Source organism: Anser cygnoides, chromosome 2 (assembly GCF_040182565.1).
Source record: "Anser cygnoides isolate HZ-2024a breed goose chromosome 2, Taihu_goose_T2T_genome, whole genome shotgun sequence".
NCBI classification, from domain to species: Eukaryota; Metazoa; Chordata; class Aves; order Anseriformes; family Anatidae; genus Anser; species Anser cygnoides.
The window spans coordinates 140,280,853-140,295,809 of NC_089874.1; the positions used below are offsets into that span (position 1 = coordinate 140,280,853).

Below are 14,957 nucleotides of genomic sequence, written 5' to 3' on the forward strand. Positions count from 1 at the left end.
CTTCACCTTACTTAACACCCGCCCACAGTCACAGCTGGTGCTGCACTGGAAGAGAAGCAGAGGAACAATTCAAAAGGTACTCAGAGATAAGGGTGAAAAAGAACAAATTAAGGCTGGAGCCCTCCTCTTCACCCTTTTCCTGCAGCCCCTCACCGTGGGTCGGTGCCAGCCCCCCTCCTGTGGCAGCATGAGGACCAGCTGCAGCTCTGGAGCTCACGCTCCTCATCCCAGGGGGCTCGTTGTAACCAGGTTTTGTTTAATCTTGGTCCTTGATGGAAAATGTGAGGGGGAAAGCAGCAGTCTGGGGCTGGGAACTGCATGCTGAAGAGCTGCTGTTCTTCTTGTTGGTGCCACATTTGGAGCCGGCTCACCAGGAGGGCAAAGGACGGCCAATTCCCTCAAAATGTGTGCTAAGACATCACTGCCTTTGGCCCTTCCATAGCCAAAATACAAAGAGCAGACCCTGGAGGACACTGGAAATTGTGCAGCAGAACTCTTTGTGATCCACATTCCTGTTTTGACCTACATTTCTAACAGCAACTCCAAGGCATTACCAATAACTCCAAGAAGGACACATTTTTCCCTCCTGGTCAGTGTAGCCACCACCTGCTGAACACGTGTATTTGGGTTTTCTCCCATGACGCTTTTCCTGTCGTACACTCAGGCACGGAGCTGACTTCAAGAAAGCTGGAGATTTAATCTTATAAGAATTTTCCATGCTGTTGAGATGTTTTATTTCTGGATAGCTTAAATTAATGAAACCTTCATTAGAAGTTACCAGAGGTAAAAAAAAAAAAAACACAAACTAACAACCTCAGAGAAAAATCTATAACTGCAAAAAGGCCAAAAGACTACTTATAAGTATATTAGAAATGAAAAAGAAAAATTTCTAATGCAAGGAGAGGCCATTTGTTGGGCAGAGGTGATAAATATACTGATGCAAAAAAAAAAAAAGGAAGAAGTGTTCACCAGCTATTTCTGCTCTGCATTTGGAAACAAGCAGTAGAACATGTTTATATAGCTGGGGTTTTGGAAGTAATTTCTATTCACTGACAGTCAAGAAACACATTAAAGAGTTTTCACTCTGAACACACCGTTTTAAAATGAGCAAGCCCAGATAACGTGCACTCTGGAGTGTTAAAATGTCTGATTGCACAGATCCTTTCTTGCTGTTGTAAATCATTTTCTACGTGGGTAATGAAATTGCACAAGGCTTCATGAGCACTAAACTGTCTGTGCTCAGAAGGGCAAGGGGGATTTTCAGGATAATTATAGGCTGATTAGCCTGACATTGCTACCAAGCAGAGTAGCAGAAATGCTGAGATGAGAGTCAATTGACAAAGGATTAGGACAGAGAAATATGATTAATGACTGCCAGCATGGTTTCACAGCAAATCAGTCCTGCAGGGAAACTCATTTTCTTTCACTGACAAGATTACCGACTTCGTCGATAAAGCTGGGCAGGGGCGTAGTAGACCTTTGTAAGCCATTTGACTTCGCAGCACGATACTCAGGAACATCAGTGAAGCACTAGATCGATAAAGGATGTAACAAATGCATTAGATCACGTTAGATGGCAGATGGAGGAGGGTTGTGGTGCCCAAGAGGCCATTCACAAAGGTAATGTCAGCTTTGGGAGAGCTTCCCTAGGTCACTGTCCAAAGGGACCAAGTCCTCTAGAGGAAAGTTAAGAGCAGGAGCCTAATCTAGTCCTGCTGTACCATCCTCTGAAAGACTATACCCTGCATTGCCCAAAGTGAGAAGATCTCTGCATTTCCCAGAGTCAATACTTGTGGCTTTCCCCAGCAAAATCACTTCTAGTAAAACCTGTGGCTGACACAGACTGATGGAGATGTAAATAACATTATGGACAGAGCCATTACTCAGAGTGAGCCACACTGATTGAGAAGCTGAGTTCATTCAGCCACGTGTGCTACATTGCTAAATGTGAATAAATATTAAAAAAAAAAAAAAGGAATAAAGATGAGCTTATACCATGGCAACTGCAACTAGAATGCAGCCTGGGGGACTAAGTGACAAAACAAGAGTCCACTTTTTTTTTTTCCTGCTTGCAAATACTATTCTTGAGATTTGCGGGCTGAAGAATATAGAGCAATGAATAGTAAGATAGGAGGCTTTCCTTCTCTGTTGATCACATAGGTTGTGTTTACCTACTTCTGGTGTCTCCAACTTAAAAGTCAAAGTAAATGCAGAGAAGCTCTTCTGTAAATCATATAAAAGCTGGATAAATTGTAGTATGATGACAGATAATCAAATTTCCTGCCTAGTTTGTCAAGGAAGGAGACCAAGAGGTGATACCATTATGGCTTTTGTATGCATAGCAGCTAGGTTTAAAGGCTGTTTAAATTAGATGAGAGGTGTAATGATAATGAGTAGTTAAAAGCTAGTCCAGGTGAAGTTCAGTAAGAAACAAAGAGAAATTTCTATTGTATCATTTACAGCAGAGATTAGTGATTGGCAAAAACTACCAACAGCCAAGGTGAATTTTGTACACTAACGCCAACTGTTCAACAACATTTTGAAGCTATTTTACAACAGCTTTGAAGCTGTTGACTCTTCCTTGTCTGGGCTGTGGTCCCTAGAACAAGTAGCTCAGCAGGAATCCCTGGGACCCCCACACAGGAGCCCACATCTTCTGGCAAAAGGTTGTCACATTTGGTTCAGAGCAAATACACTCTAAGTAGGAAAAAACAGACACAGTGGGTGAAATTCATGTCTGCTGGTATCAGATATTCAGAGATGCTCTTGCAACGTAAAGGATTTCGGAGAACAAGATGAAACTAAAAATAAACTTCTCCAGTTTTTAACAATAATATCACCAATGCAGCTATACAGCCCAGGTACTGCTATACAGGCTTGCACCCGTGGACGTGTTCCCTTACCTTTAAATGATGTTCATAGTAGATACGTCTGTAGTCTTAAACACCACATTGAGAACAAGATTGCAGTTAATACCCATGTCCCCACAGGTGAGATATGAGTCATGCCAATTAGGTGTGATTGCTCCTGATGATTTATAAATCAGCCCTAGGGGCATCTTGCCCTCATTCCATTTGCAGGGGCCTGCCAAGCAAGGCAGAAAGTAAAGGAGTGAATTGTGTTTCTTCCTGGCATTCTCAGTTTTCGTGCCTCTAAAACTGCTTTGAATATGGGGATTGGTGTTTTAGGGAGCACAGCTCCATAAGGGAAATGAAAAATCCCAATCATTCTTCAGATTCATTATTGAATATCTGCAAGAGCATATACTTCAAGTAATGGATTATATTTGGCAGTCACAGAAGAATGTTATTTTTTTACCATAAGGTCAACCGCCCATATTTTTAATCACTTCTACTTCTCTATGCTAGTACCTGGAATTATTTTATCTCTTCAGTTTGGTGCACATCTACCAGATTTAAGTCTACCAACGGTGAGTTGCAAGCTGCTATAAAACCCTCTCTGTACTTTTAGGCAAATAGGATTCTATCAATAGGATAGGTATAACCCTAGCTAAAAGTGTTGCAACTCCAAAACACTGAGCATGGTGTTCACAAGCCGTTTTGTAATGTCAGCCTACACTGACTGCTTCTTTCAGAGTCGTTAAGTGTCTTTGGAAACTTGGCATTGCCATTTAGTACCCAGCTGCACACAGGTCTATCCCTTAAATCCCATACACTGCAAGAGCATCTCAGCACAAAGGGTCATGTAAAATAAGTAGATGTTACAAATCTGTCATTTGAAACGTCACAGGGAGATGACGTGTCATAAAACTTTCTGAAGGTTATGTTGGACATCTTGGTCATTATCGCTGTCACTAGGAAAAAAAAAATCTTCACATAGAGCAAATGTTGCATGTATAAAAAAAAATCTTCTTGGTTCTTGGAGCAGTAGAGGTCTGAAGTAGTTTGACCTAAAACACATTTCATTTCTTTACCCCAAATAGCACTTTGATGTATGTGCTTTCTAAAACCTTAAAATTAAACACTTCATCTTCTGTCATCTGATAACAGTATACATAATGAATTGAATCAGAGGTGCAGAACAGGCTAGTCTGCAACTGAGTTATGCAACATTGTTTTTTTTATGAAAGTAGAGAACTTTCTCAGGTCATCTAAAGAAAATTTCAAAGTATATTAAATAGCTGTGATGCTGCTCTCTAACAGCTCAGGTTGTACCAGTCATGCTTTTCAATCCTAGGAAAGAGGTCTAGAGAATGTAAAAGATTAGAACTAAAGAACTGATTCCTATAAACTAAAGCTTAAAAATTGAATTTCTTTCTGACATTTTAATGCCATTTTATAATTCCAAAGAAGTACAATTAACTTCCTAGCAGGGTTTTAAAAATTCTACAGATTCATTTCTGTTTTATTTCAATTCTGTAAGATCTAATTTCGGAGTATTGTAACTGTTGAATGAGAACCCACACCATTATTTGAAGTGGATTTTTTGTGGTCCCAGAGGAAGGAAAGCATGGGTGGTTGTACAAGAGGGAACAAGAAGGAGCTTCAGGCTTGGGCTTTCTGTTGTTGTACATTTGTACAATGTCAATACCATATACTTGCCATGCAAAATTTAGATTCCTTTGAAGTCTCTAATAGAGCTTTGCTACATATAAGCAGTAATTATTTTTAATTGAAAATTTAAGGGTATATTTTTATGCATGCAGTGCACTCAGTATCCACGACAAGGTTATGAATGACACTTTAATTAAGACTTTAGCATGCCAGTGCCACACCACTACAAGTACTTCTTGTCAGTGCATGAAATTTCACAACATCTTCCTGCAAAATCCCTCCTGCATTTCCAGTGACGGGCTGGATTTTTTCTCACCCAACCATATTTCTGTCTGAGCTTCATCAGACCTTGCACAACATTTGACGCTGAGCTTTTCCCAGAAGTTATGGCACCCGTGCATTTGCCAAACCTTTGGCCTGACCCTGGTGCCCAGGACCATCCCTGTGGCAGGCTTCCAGCTCCTGGTTTCCCCATGGGTGACAAACCCCTTGCACGGATCAGAATTTGTCTTTTCCCACTTCATACAGTCACATCAGTGTTTGAATTCATCACTGCAGCATCAGCGGAGGACAATGGGTGTTTGGTTCATCTGAGCCACTTTTGGCACTTGGTTATGGTGGGAATGAAGGAGCCCTTCCTGGCACAAACCAGCTCCGCAGCAGTACCTGCACTGGGCAGCTGAGACACTTCCTGTAATTTTTCCTGCTTCTCTGCAAAATGAAGGTTTCATAACTGTTTTTCCTACTGCACCGAAGGGATTTGTGGTTGTGAGTCAAGATCAGGCGGCTCGTCAGCCAGCCTGGGCAAGCCAGCATTAAATATCTTCTGGCTGGCAGGTGCAACCAGCCTGGTTACCAAACAAAATGAACTTCTTCCACATTGACCCACAGCCCTGGGCCTTCCACGCAGCCCCAGAAGCCTTTTGTCCCACGCAGCAAGCAGGGAAGCCCCAGGAGGGGCCTGCTTTGGTTTTCACACAGCACATGACGATCTACCAGGCACCACTTGGTGGGGGCAGCCACCACGCGGGGCTTGCTCCCACCTCACGTCTCCCCAGGAAGGAAACTCCAAAACCTGAGCGTGGAGGACAGAAACCACAGAATGTGCTCCTCACGTACTCTCCCAGCTTGTTGCTTTCAGTGCTGATTAGGCCCTTTCACTTAAAGCACTGCTGACGTAAGGGATGTGCTGCTCCCAGACTTGGCCAGGGCTCCTGGCTCCAGCAGATGTTCCTGCTCTTCAAGGTTGCAGGAACTTCCTTGGTCATTTTCCCACCCTCCCCCTGCCCCCGTGCAAATCCCAGTTGCAATGATGTTTGGAAACAGGCATAAAACAGGCATGAAAACCCCAGTATACAGTTGTCCAGTCTTTGACTAGCGACTGGTTCCCCAAAACCAGAGCATATGAAGACCAAAGCCAAGCTAGGAAGTTCCTATTACACTCATGAATTAGTTTGAATAGTTTTTAATGGTAGATCAGTACTAAAAGGTAACCTATTTGGGCAGTTTTACTGGGACTGACCCTAACTGACTGGGCTTTCTAACCAAGCCTTTGGCCTCACTCCTGCAAGCAGTAGAGTGGGCTGTGGTCGTAGTACTTAAATGTTCTGTATATAAGGAGTTTGATTTTACTTTGCAGTGCATCTTTTCTTGGCATACACTCTTGCTTTCTTGGTCTCTGGGTGACCGCATCCACTATATTTAGCAATAACCTTGTGTGAAAAAAAAAAAAAAAGAAAAAGAAAAAAAGAAGTAACTCATTGAATTATAGCAAGTTGGTTTCCTACAAAAGCTGTGCCTCGACAAAGAAGATAACATGATAAAAACCTCAGCCATGAAATTCAGTACATTAACAGAAACATTGCTGTCAAGAAGTGAAAAATGTGCTTATGTAACCGTTATCTGCATCGGCTACAGCTGCAGCTGATGTTAACCACTCTGAACAGTTCATGGAAGCACTACATTAAGAGCGATTCTCGCCAGCGGCTGTCCAAAAGGAGAATTTCCTGAAGCACTGCTCTGACTTCTGGTGTAAGGGGCATCAAGGGGTTACGCTGGGTTTTCACCATTGTTGCCAAGAGTACAGTTGTAGCTTGGGCTGTTTAATTGTCCTGACAGGGATTCAGAGCTGGCCTGCTTAAGTAATTAGACCTGTAAGGAAAAAGGGGGCTGTGCGTGGAAGGAGCTAATGCATGCAGTTATAGTGAGCTGCTGCTGCTGCAGCGGAGCTATCGTGTGTGAAGAGTGGCTCTGTCTGCAAAGAATGGTTTCTTCCATCTGGAACAGGAGCCCTTGTGCTGCCATGTTTCAAAACAATTCATTTTAAAGGGTGTTTTTTGTTGTTGTTTGTTTTTTTTTTTTTGTTTTTGTTTTTTTAAAGCGATACCAGATATAGCAAAACATTTTTAGAGGTTGTTTTTCAGCCACTGATCGTGAAGCTTCCCACAGTTCTGAATAACTACTCCTAAGAAGATGAACATTGTCACCTTGATTTCACGTACAAGATAACAGAAGGGCCTGGAGCACATTCAGATTTAACGTCATGACTTTGCTCCCCTGGACGGCCCACACCTTGGGGAACAGCAGCACTAACAAGTGCCCCTGGGAGAACTAATCCAAATTTAGCTAAGAGAAGATGGATTTGAATACAGCCAATGTCTTTTGATCAAATATTTAGGTGAAAGGATTGTGCTGTCTGGACTTTTCCTCTTTGACTCTTGGAAGGAGCTGCCACTAGTCTTTGGCAATCACAGCCAGAGTACTGTATCTTGTAAGACAGTGACCACTTCATAGGACCAGAACTTGCCTGTCATTTGTCCCAGAGGGCACGTTTCCTGCTGCAAAGCCCACAGAGGGATACCCCTTGTCAATCTGTGTCCATTACAAAACCAGTGTGCACAAAGGGAAAGAAAACCCACCACACACATAGAGCAAAAGCCATCCCCTCGGCCCTCCGGGGAACATTTGGCAGGCTGAGCCTTTGTAGCACATGTTCCAGACAAATTTACTGAAATTGGTTGTTGGTGCAGAGAGCTCCCAATTTAGTAGATCACAGCAAGTTTTTTAAGCTATTAATTATAGACTGCACTAATTGAATGGATCTTAAATGACTCGTGAGATTAACTTACAGTGTTTTGCTTATTTTTGCTTTTGCAGCCCAGCAATTTTCCCTACAAGGAAGAGATCATGTCTGTGAACCCTACATGCCTGGTTGTGATTATACTCCTTTTCATAAGCATCATTTTGGCTTTTAAGGTAAGTCCATTATTTGTATACCACCTACTTCTAGTCATGGGCGAAATGCTCCCTCTGGGAGTCCTGTCCCCAGAAGACACATAGGGAGATACTGACCAGGCAGTCTGAAAGCTGCACAAAGCAAAGTGGTAGGTATTGTGAAAAAAATAAAAATAAAAAAGAAGGGAGAAAATGTCACAGACAGACACATGAACATGTAGGGCCCAATGGGGAAGTGTGATGCTTGTAGGGGGAGCGCATGATACTTAAATCTGTTGAAGGAGTGGACAAGGAAGGGAATGTTGATACAGACTTCTTATTTTTTCAAAGATATTTGGCAGGGCTTCTCATCAGAGGCTTTAAAAAAAAACAAAAAACCACACCCTGAGAAGTGTAGGGACAAGAGGAAAGGTCCTCTCATACGTTGTAGCTAGGAAATAGAGGATAAAGGTAAATCGTCAGTTTTTACAACAAAGCCCCATGCTGTCCATTCACAAAAGATCTGGGGAAGGGAATGAAGATCTACTGACAATGTTTTTTTGCAATGTCGCCCAAAATAGGGAAGCAATCAGCTGAGAAAGCTTTGTAGAACGGTCTCATGGCTCTGAGTTACTGAGCAATAAAACAGTGGAGAAACCCCATGGTGATATATTCTAAGTGATGGGCACAGAGGAAATTCAATCCTGTTTCACAGACACCGCAGACAACTCTGAACTAAGCATGAGCACCTGAAAAGGGGTCTTGTAGCTGTAATAACATAGGCCCATGAAAGTATTAGTTTACTTCTCAGTTCTGGTCAAACAAGTGAATCAAATAATAAGAATATTAGATATTAATAAAATATCATATATATATATATAACCTAATGAAATAAAGTAAAATAGGAAATAGAAGAAATTAAAAAAGAAATCTAAGAGTTTCTGAGCCATTTGTGATGTCTGCCATGCACTGGCATCTTGAAGCACACATTCACTTCTGGGTGTCCTGTCTCAAAAAGGATGCCGTAGAGCTGCAGAACCAGCAGGAGCAGAAGGAAAGTGATCCGAAGGATGGAACAGCTCTCATACAAGGAGCAGTTAAATAGATCCAGGCAGTCCCTCCTGGGAGTGCCAGCACAGAGGACTGTCACATGGGGCGGAAAAAGGGAACAGGGAGTAATTATTTAATTGCTGTTGGTTTGGTGTCAGAATAGCTCTTGCTCTTCCTCTGCAGAGCAGCTACACATTAGGTTAGAGACATCCTGAAGAGCCAGGACAGGAAGTTGCTTCCATACAGCACGAACAGGGAAAGTTATTGTGACCAAAAAAAAAGAAAAAAAAAACTGGATTAGATTATTGAAGCTCTTTCAAAGTTGGAAAGAAAAGATAAGATATTTTAAGGTGCAATTGGAAGTGATATTCATTTTTCTATTTTTGACTTAGAAATATAATTTAGCCTTCTGGCTTTGTCCATATATATGTTCACAGCAATAGAGTTGTGTTTTTTTTTCACCTTTGAATGTAATAAATATGTAGATCTGCCAGGTGACACAAGCAACATGCTCTTTAAAACTCTTGGATGCAAGCATCACCTTGTTTTTTTCCTGGTGGGTCAGGTGTTTCATTGAAAAAGTATGGCGAAGATGTCTCAAGCTTCTAAAATAAATGCAACTAAAATTGGAATAGCAAAAAATACTTACTACAGAAAAAAAGAAATCTAAGAAATTAATAGTGCAAAGTAATCATTCTATTTTAAAGCTGCTACACATATTTTTTCCAAGAATATATGTGACTAGTTAGATTGAAGTATTGGTTAATGTTCCATTCTTCTATTCGAGTTCTTTACAGCCAGGGTTATTACAGACTATTGCTTTTCTTAATGTTCATTCTAGCAACATATTATTGTGCAAATGAGTCACAAAAATATGACTCACACAGAAACACATGCTAAATTCCAGTTAGCGTTTTAATTTGGATTTCTTGTGTTTCCAGAAGAGCTGCTATGCAGATTTTTGGAGTCTGCTACATGAAAAGAAAGCTGGACGCTATGACATGCATCACACTTTATCACTGATAGACTTAACAGATGGCACCAGGTTTATATACTGAAACTGAAAAGGTGCTGTGCATAAAAATATGCCTGAGCTCCCTCTCCCTGTGGAATAGAGAGAAACCAAAACATTGTAACCTAGGAAAAGCTACAGTAGGAAAAGCTGCATTCGTCTGGTCGGAAATATGAAACAGAATCACATAATTTGTCAGAAACATTTGGCATCAGGACACTTTTATTGTGGGTCTAGCTACATGCAAATGAAAACACTATTGAGCAGAAATTGAGATATCGATGTGTCAGACAGAAGTATTGTGCTTTGTACATAAGTCTGTGAAAAGTGGGGGACAAAAGAGGGCAGTAAGAATGAATGAAAGCCAACCACACACCAGCACTTGTCTTTATAGCCCTCAGGATTCACTTGGATCCCAAGCAGCTAATAGATATTTCAGGTGGATGGATAGATGCATGGACAGATACTTCATGCCAAGTGAGAGTCTTTTTCAGAGTAGACCGAAATGTGTTATACCGCTTACCCTGTTTGTCTAGAAGCTGAACCAGAGCTACATACCATGAAACATAGGTGTTTCCTATCTGGCTGACGAAGGACACCCAGCAGCATAACTGAATGTATGCAGCACTTCAAATGGCACAAAGCCAACAGGGTGGCTTTTGAATCGTGCCTTTCTCTGCAGCTGCTTTGGGGAGCGGAGCCCCAGTTTCCTCTGGCCAGCCCCAGCTGCTGGCACAGACAACCTGAGGCCTCAACCTCCCCCTCCCCAGCCTGGGCAAAGCCCCCCATGCACAAATGAGGTAGAGTCCAGTGAGCACAAACGCAACCAAATAAACCCTTCCCCCTCGCTGCCCTGGCACTCTGCAGCTGCAGACTTTGGCCTCTTCTCTTCTTTGCTGGCCATCCTTTTGATGGAAAGTAGGGAGGAAGAGGCAGCCGAAAGGTATTCCAGTTCAGGGTCACCCTGGTCCCTGTGATATGCCTATAAGCTGTGGGGGTGTACTGGTGAGCCTGGGAACCAGACCACCCCTGGTGGTGCTCAGCAGATGGGATAAGGTGGTGCTCACCCCGTTTTGTGCTCACCAGGACAGACCCAGTATCTCAGCCCCGTGGATGCTCCCAGCAGGGCTAACCTGTATAAACCTTCTTATACTCACAAGATGCACATTCAAATGTGCTGGGAAGATGGATTTAATTGCAGATTTGATCAGTAAAGCAGCTCCGTGTGCACCCTCCTGCAGCACTATGTGTGAAATACACGTAGCCAACCGCTCTGCCATTCGCATCACCCTGAAGTCTTCATATATATTGCAGCTTGAGCTGAAATCTTGTGCAGCTAAACATCTGCATGCAAAAAGGTCTGTGAGAGGCAGAGTTATAGTTTTGTGGGTTTCAGTTCCTTTGGAGCTAGTGTCATTTGTCACCACACAAGTGGAGGGACCGAAAGCTGGCAGGAAGAGGTGCGGTGCCTGTTTCCTTGCTCAGCCCTTCTGGCGTCCTCATCCTCCAAGTGGTGGTGGCATCACCGTGCTCCTCTGCAACGGAGGCTGCTGCCCCAAAAGGAGTCTGCCAGCAGCCTGTGTTGTGCTGTATGAAAATACCCCTCAGAGTGCATTGGGCTTTTACATAGGGCTGATTATCGCCAGCTATGTGGTGTGTGCTGACTGGAAGCCTCTTCACCCCAAGGGCTGGAGCAGGCCTCCCCCTCTGAGAAACAGCTCATGCATCCAGGCGGGCCGGGAGGCAGAGGGGCTGTGTGTGCACGTTGTGGGGTGAAATGGGGTTTATTCACCACACATAGCAGAAGAAGAGAACTCAAAGATAAATCTCCCGCTAGCCTCTCCCAGACAAGGCTGTGTTACCAGAAATGGGGCTTCCCTCGTTTTGGATTTGAACAGAAGGAGCATAAAGATTGGCTTGCAAACAGGTGGCCTTGCTGTGCATGGGTTTCTTATGAAGATGAGCTGTCCCCACAAGTGTCCCGCATTCAGTACTCTGCTCTGTACTACCTCATACCTTTCTCAGTGCCTGGCATCTGAGTATCAAAAGCTACTGAACTACTTATTACCATTTATCATTAACAACAGTGTCATTGTTACTGAATTCTGGGGGGGAAAAAAAAAAAAAGAAAAAGATGCAGTTCATCATTTACATGCCTCTACAAGACTGGTTCCAGTAACCTGTGTCAGGTTTGCATAGCCCACGGCTCGGGGTGCAGAGCCAGCCTGCCCTGCCCTTAGCACTCAGCTCGCTCCAGACTTCTGTCATCCTCCCCATTTGATAGTAGAAAGTATTGTCAAAGCCCGTGACACCTCCATGTCATCCAGGATCTGTGATGTGTCATTAAGAAGAGGAAGAAAACTTACTGGATTTCAGCCAGCTCAGCCCCAGTGAAAAAAATAATAATAAAAAAAAGACCTCTTCCTGGTCTGCAGGCAAGCGATGAGTGAGTCATGTGGCATCCTGAGAAACACAGCTCCTGTGTGACAGCTCTGGAGAGGGAGGAAGCACAGGGCAGCTGAAGAGGATAAGAGGCTTTTGGAAGGTCATCAGTGCAAGTGAGTCACAAAAATATGACTCACTCTGAGAGATACACATGCAAATCCAATCAGCGCTGGCAGTTCAATTTGCACACGCTAGGTTTGTGGAAGGACTGCTATGCAGAGCCCACTGAGTAAAAATATAAGTTGAGTGCTATCAAATCACGTTGTTCACCTCATCACTGTCCTGTGTGGCTACGTGGGAAGCAGAAAGCTCCACAGGGGGCTGCTTAGTTCCACCAGCCTTGTCCATGGCATGCTGAGGATCTGAGTCCTGCTCCTCCACGTGTTCTTGCCGCCTGTCTTCCATCCAGCCACTTTGCTCCTTGCTGCTGGCCAGACTGGAACCTCTCCTGCTGGCAGAGGAGATGTGAGCATTTTGCCTAACCAGCTATAAAATGAGTGCAGACTCCTAGGTCTTTGCCAGGCAGACTCCTAGCTCTTTGCTATCTGGAGCCAAGTGAGCTCCAGGAACAAAAACAGCTAAGTTTATGATCCTGCAGTAGGAATATTACTGCAATATTTTTTTTTCCTTTATACTGGAAAAAAAAAAAAAAAGTATTTGCAATAAGGATTAGAAGGATAGGAATAATTTCAGATTTCAGTAAAAACTTATACACTGGCAATTTTCTCTGTTCAGGCAAGAATAGGAAGACCACAGACTATTCCGGTCATATGGAGTACGTTGATTTAATCTCAGATTGAGTGAAAAGGAGTATTGAAACCATGCATGTGATAAATGGAGTCATCATGTAGTCACCAGCTAGGCTTCCAACCACAGGACATGGAGGGGTTCCTGTAATTTTCTTGATGATGTTTCAGATCCCAGCCTGCTTGTGCTCTTTCTACTGGGGTTTGCTTCAGCTTTCTGAAGACCACGAACGCTCAGTGACAATACTTAAACAGCCTTATCACGGAGGAATCCAGAACTGGTTTCTGTTTATTTTTTCTATTGTCCCTGAGGCATTCTGCATCTGCAACACCTTCTCTGGTTTGTCATGATCTGACTTGTATGCTCATTTTACATGGTAAACCACACCCCTGCCAGTGTGCAGCATCCTATGCATGGCAGTGAGGTGTCTGACTGTACTCATATCTCTCTGTATTTAGAGAGGTGTAAGGAAGAAAGCTTGTATATGTGACCTGCTCGTTTAAGTAAAATTGGGGATAAAGAGATGTCGGATCACTTACAGAACCCCTGCACAAACTTACAGTCACTGCAGCAAGCAAAGTGACTGTCCCATGCTTCTCTCAGGCTCATATTCATATTTATAGTAGTATTTCATTTTTTAAATGCCCTGGTTTGTGTACAGAGCTCTGGAGAGCATGACTCACTCCACACTACTCTGCCTGTTCTTTCTACTCCTTTGTTCCTTGGTATCACAAGACTAAGGCAAGCATACAATTTACAGGGCGTCGTGGAAAGCTTCCTTTATGATATGGCCTTTCATAAAGGCACAGAACAAAAAGATAGGAGGCTGAAATTTCTCTAGCAAAAGAAAGCTTGATAATCATATCTATCTTTTTTTTTTTTCCTAATAATTAGCTTGTTTATTTGTTTTCATGGAACTTGCTGTATTTATGCTCCCCTTCTGTTCTCAGTGTCAAGCCAGAGCTCTTAACCAGTCCAGGTTCAAGAATTTGCACAAATGTATGGCAGGAAAATTTGTATGGTTTATCTTCTGCACATAATGATAACTCCCTTCTCTTTGCAGGGTTACTTGATAAGCTGCGTGTGGAACTGTTACCGATACATTAATGGCAGGAACAACTCAGATGTGTTGGTGTACATTACCACCAATGACACTGCGGTAAGGGTGTTAGACCACAGAGAAAATATTTGTCTGATATTGTGTCAATATCTCTATTTTCTATTAATTTCTAACTCCTTAGTTCGCCATCTTCATTCCTTCAAGAGTCCTCCTCTGTTGGTTATGTTTAGACTTGAGTTTTAATGGCTTGGGGTGCTGTTGTTGAAGTGACACCTGTTGCTAAAGTACTGGTTTTATTTTATGCATGGTCTGCTAAAGAATCAGTGTTAGGCATAAACTACAGCTGATCTCATGGGCCCAGGAATGCCTCCAGCCCTGAACTCTCCAGCTGTGTGATAATCTCATGTTAAGATGTGAGATGGCACAGCCCCCACTGCTGTGTGGGATGAAACGGGTCATTTAGCCTGGAAGACCACACCATGGGATGCCACAGCTGGAACTACGATCAGTTCAGGGACTGATTAGGACCCAGGGATGCCATGCTCTACACCTGCTGCGAAATGTGAATTTAGCTATAGAAACTGTGATTTAGGGCACTCAGCACTCAGTGGTAGCACTTTGCACCAACACAGAGAGGATCTGAAAAGCAACACAAGTTCAGTGATTCATCTCCCAACATGTGATGGGTTTTGTAAAGTAAGGAGACAACAAAACAAAGAGCAACATGAAAGAAGTGAATAAACAGATTTTAACCACAAAGGATGGAAGATATCGGTTCACTTTATAGTATCTTAGTGCTGACATGCACACGTGCAGAGTACTACTGCTAAGCAAAGTCTTGCTGGTTGTAGAAGGCAGTGAATGAATGCAGTCCATGGAAAGAGCTAGTTCTGCTTGCAGTGATCTCTGTGGAGCT

The 14,957-nt window shown here is 43.0% G+C and overlaps 1 protein-coding gene across 1 annotated transcript in view; it reads left to right on the forward strand.

Moving 5' to 3' along the window:
* The window catches only part of LAPTM4B (lysosomal protein transmembrane 4 beta), a 59,257-nt gene that overhangs the window by 25,364 nt on the left and 18,936 nt on the right, over positions 1-14,957 (forward strand). Inside the window, exons 5-6 of the mRNA XM_048068701.2 lie at positions 7,671-7,769; positions 14,045-14,140. Of these exons, the coding sequence (XP_047924658.1) occupies positions 7,671-7,769; positions 14,045-14,140 (195 nt within the window). The remainder of the gene's footprint in view (positions 1-7,670; positions 7,770-14,044; positions 14,141-14,957) is intronic.